This window comes from Triticum aestivum, chromosome 2B (genome assembly GCF_018294505.1).
Source record: "Triticum aestivum cultivar Chinese Spring chromosome 2B, IWGSC CS RefSeq v2.1, whole genome shotgun sequence".
NCBI classification, from domain to species: domain Eukaryota; kingdom Viridiplantae; phylum Streptophyta; class Magnoliopsida; order Poales; family Poaceae; genus Triticum; species Triticum aestivum.
This window is the reverse complement of record NC_057798.1, coordinates 542,372,372-542,375,574: the sequence shown is the minus strand read 5'-3', so window position 1 is coordinate 542,375,574 and position 3,203 is coordinate 542,372,372. Positions and strand designations below refer to the sequence as shown.

At 45.2% G+C, this 3,203-nt stretch overlaps 1 protein-coding gene across 1 annotated transcript; it reads right to left on the bottom strand.

The window, feature by feature from the left end:
* Nucleotides 1–225: 225 nt before the first annotated feature.
* On the bottom strand, nt 226–1,197 carry LOC123041599 (uncharacterized). The gene is made up of 3 exons (XM_044464190.1): nt 874–1,197; nt 705–779; nt 226–608 (listed from the first exon to the last, which is right to left on the bottom strand). The coding sequence occupies exons 1-3, from the start codon at nt 971–973 to the stop codon at nt 358–360; spliced, it is 426 nt and encodes a 141-aa protein (XP_044320125.1). The 5' UTR covers nt 974–1,197; the 3' UTR covers nt 226–357.
* Between the last annotated feature and the right edge of the window lie 2,006 nt (nt 1,198–3,203).

The window sequence follows — 3,203 nt, the reverse complement described above, 5'->3', positions numbered from 1 at the left end:
TCAGCCTGGCTCGCGAGAAACTGCCGATCCGAGGGTTTCCAGCGAGCCAGGCTCTGGACTGTTTTGAGAAACGTGCAATGCAGGCCCAACAGGAAAACCAGGCAACCAAACAGGTCTCTCCCTTCTCGCGCGGGCCTGATTGGGCTCGATGCGGGCAACCAAACACGCCCATATTGTTTGCCAGTTGCTACTACATGTGGCGGGATCGATCGCGTCGCAGGAAAAGAAAGTACTAACATATAAGTAAGTAAGAAAAAAGAGAGCAAGAAGAAACAGCTTAAACGTACGTCGTCGTCGATGGCACCGGCTAATCTTAGCACTTGATCAAACAAACAAACAAACGATCAGTCACTCAGGTCAGCACGTGATGCCCTCGGCTGAATCCCCGCACATGACGAAGTAGCCCTTGGGCACCTTGCAGAGCTCCTGGATCGTCGCCATCATCTCAGCGGCGCAGCCGTTGTCGACGTCGTTCATCGTGGCCCCGTAGGGGGACACGAAGCCCTTGAACGCCGTGCAGCACCGCCGCTGCGGGATCGCCTGTCCCAAGCAGCTGCCCTGTACCTTGCCCATCTGCTTCAGGTGCCCCAACTGCACCGGGCACAGCCCTGAACGTACGCGCGCGTATTCTCATTTAGTTTAGCAGCCAAAAAATACGATAGGACACGCACACGTACGACAGGGCTTCATCGTTTGTTGTTTACCTGCCTCCATGAAGCCCCCCAGTTTGCGGCCGGGCGACGGCGATGCCTCCGGGGGCGAGGCTAAAAGGGCCGCATCTGGTGGAGTTGATCAACCCAGCACTCGGTGAGAAAACGAAACCAGGCAAAATAATAATGACGTATATATGTTGCCGATATGGAACGTACGTACTTGATATGATGAGTGGTTTGTCCGACGCGGCGGAGCCGGCGGCGACAATGGACAGCACGACGCAGGACAGAAGGACGGCGGTGGCGCCGGTGGAACCCATCTATCTCTCTCTCTTCCACGGCGCCGGAGCAAGACCGAACTCTGTATCTTCGTGGGAACGAAGCTGAGGTGACGGGGTGGATGGGTGTGGCTCGTGGATGGATCACGAACCGCGGGCCACCTGCAGATTATTCAAGTGTTTATTCTAGGTAGTAGGAGAGGAGAAGAGATGGGGTATGGTTGAACTTGTGTGGACCTCCTTCCCTCGACCGTGGAATGGCCATGTCAACGATGGGCTACTAATCGTAAGTGCCTCTCAGGGGTGTTTCTAATACAGGAAGAGGCTCTGATTAGCATGAGGAGCCAGTAGGCACGCCATGCAGAGCATAACAATTTAGCTATATGTAAGTTATACATGAAACTCAAATTTAGTTTAGCCGATTTTTTGGGCCGTTGATTTGTGCTTCAACATTTGTTCCCTTTGTTTTTTCTTGTATCACTGTTGTGACTGCCTCGTGTTTTGGGCCTAAATTTTTGACCGACCAATGTTTTGGGCTACCAATTTCTTATTGGGCTGAAGCCCAATTTGTGTTGTCTGTTTATAGGCCAACGATGCTTCCTCTTTTTCTGTTTGTATGCATTTTTTCATCAAGTGGTACATCGGCGATATAGAAGCAAGTAAACCAACAACCCAAGCGCGATCGGGAGGTTCAACTACAATGCCGAGTACACGTTAGATCCCTCATCCGTCGGGGTTTGTTCAAATCCGGGTAGACGAGGCTGTTGCGAGAGGAAGTAGGGACTCACATGGATCTTATCTAGGGGCGTTGGCTTTGAATATCTCGGGTGCATTGATGCAGCCTTCTTTGAAGCTGTAGCTATTCGAGAGGCTTTGGCACTCGCGGCAAACTTGAACACCACTCATTTTGTGATTGCCTCGGACTGCAAAGGGGTGGTGGAAGATATCATCAAAGGAACGGGTGGCCTGCACGGAATCATCATCGTCAAGGAGATTACTTCACCGTCCGCTTTTTTTCAATCATGTTCTTTCATCTTCAGAACAGGAGCTCACAATTTAGTTATATGTAAGTTGCGTGAAAATCAAATTTGGGTTAGCCGATTATTTGGGCCGTTCATTTCTGTTTCAACATTCCGCGTGCCACGAGGAGTGACTGCCATCATGTTTTGGGCCTAAATTTTTGACTGACCTATGTTTTTGGCCAATCAATTTCGTATTGGGTTGAAGCCCAATTCGTGTTGTCGGTTTATAAGCCGACGGTGCTTCCTCTTTTTTGTTTGTATGCATTTTTTCATCAAGAGGTACATCAGCGATATAGAAGCAAGTAAACCCACAACCCAAGGGCAATTGGGAGGATTGGTGACAAGGCCGAGGACACGTTAGATCCCTCCTCCGTTGCAAGAGGAAGTAATGGAGGATCATCATCTGCTATGTGTAGGGACTCACACGGGTCTTATCTAGGGGCGTTGGCTTTTAATATCTCGGGTGTCACTGATGCAGCCTGCTTGGAAGCTATTGTTATTCACGAATCTTTGGTGCTCTCGGCACACTTGAACATCACTCATTTGTTGATTGCCTCATACTGCAAAGGGGTGGTGGATGATATCAGCGGAGGAACGGGTGGCCTGCACGGAATCATCATCAAGGAGAGTAATACCAATGCCTCTAATTCATTCTTCTTTAGAAAAATTCATTAGTTTATTTTTTGTTTTATTTTTTTCTTCTTAAATAGCAATTCCAATGTAACTAATTCATTCTTTCTTAGGAAGCTTCATTGTTTCAATTTTACTTTAATTTTTCTTTTCCTTTCTTTATTCCTTAAGGGTAATACTAATGCCACTAACTCATTTCTTCTTAGAAAACTTTTTTTGTGAAATTTCACTATTTTATGCTTATTCTTGCATATCATAGAAAACATTAATTTTTGAGTAAATTTGTAATTATTTGTTTTAACTTCTTCATTTTTCTTACATCTTAAAGGGTAATACCAATGCCACTAATTCATTCTTCCTTAGAAAATTTATTATTCTGGTTTTTTAGTTTTTATTTCATTCTCTCATCTTTAAGTGTAATAACAATGTCACTAATTCACATTCCTAGCAAACATCTTTTTTGCGAAAATTCCACTATTATATGTTGATTCTTGCATATTATAAAAAGCACAATTTTGGTGTAAATTGTTTGCAATTTTTGTCATCATTTGTTTTTCATTTTCTTTCTTCTTAAAGGGTAATATCAATACCACTAATTCATTCTTACTAAGAAAACTGCA

Excerpts from the sequence above, each read along its gene's own strand:
- LOC123041599 (XM_044464190.1), bottom strand. The coding sequence starts at position 973 with ATGGGTTCCACCGGCGCCACCGCCGTCCTTCTGTCCTGCGTCGTGCTG. Across the intron at positions 780-873 it reads CAAACCACTCATCATATCAA|ATGCGGCCCTTTTAGCCTCG; the intron begins GTACGTACGTTC and ends CAACTCCACCAG. Across the intron at positions 609-704 it reads GGGGGGCTTCATGGAGGCAG|GGCTGTGCCCGGTGCAGTTG; the intron begins GTAAACAACAAA and ends GCGTACGTTCAG.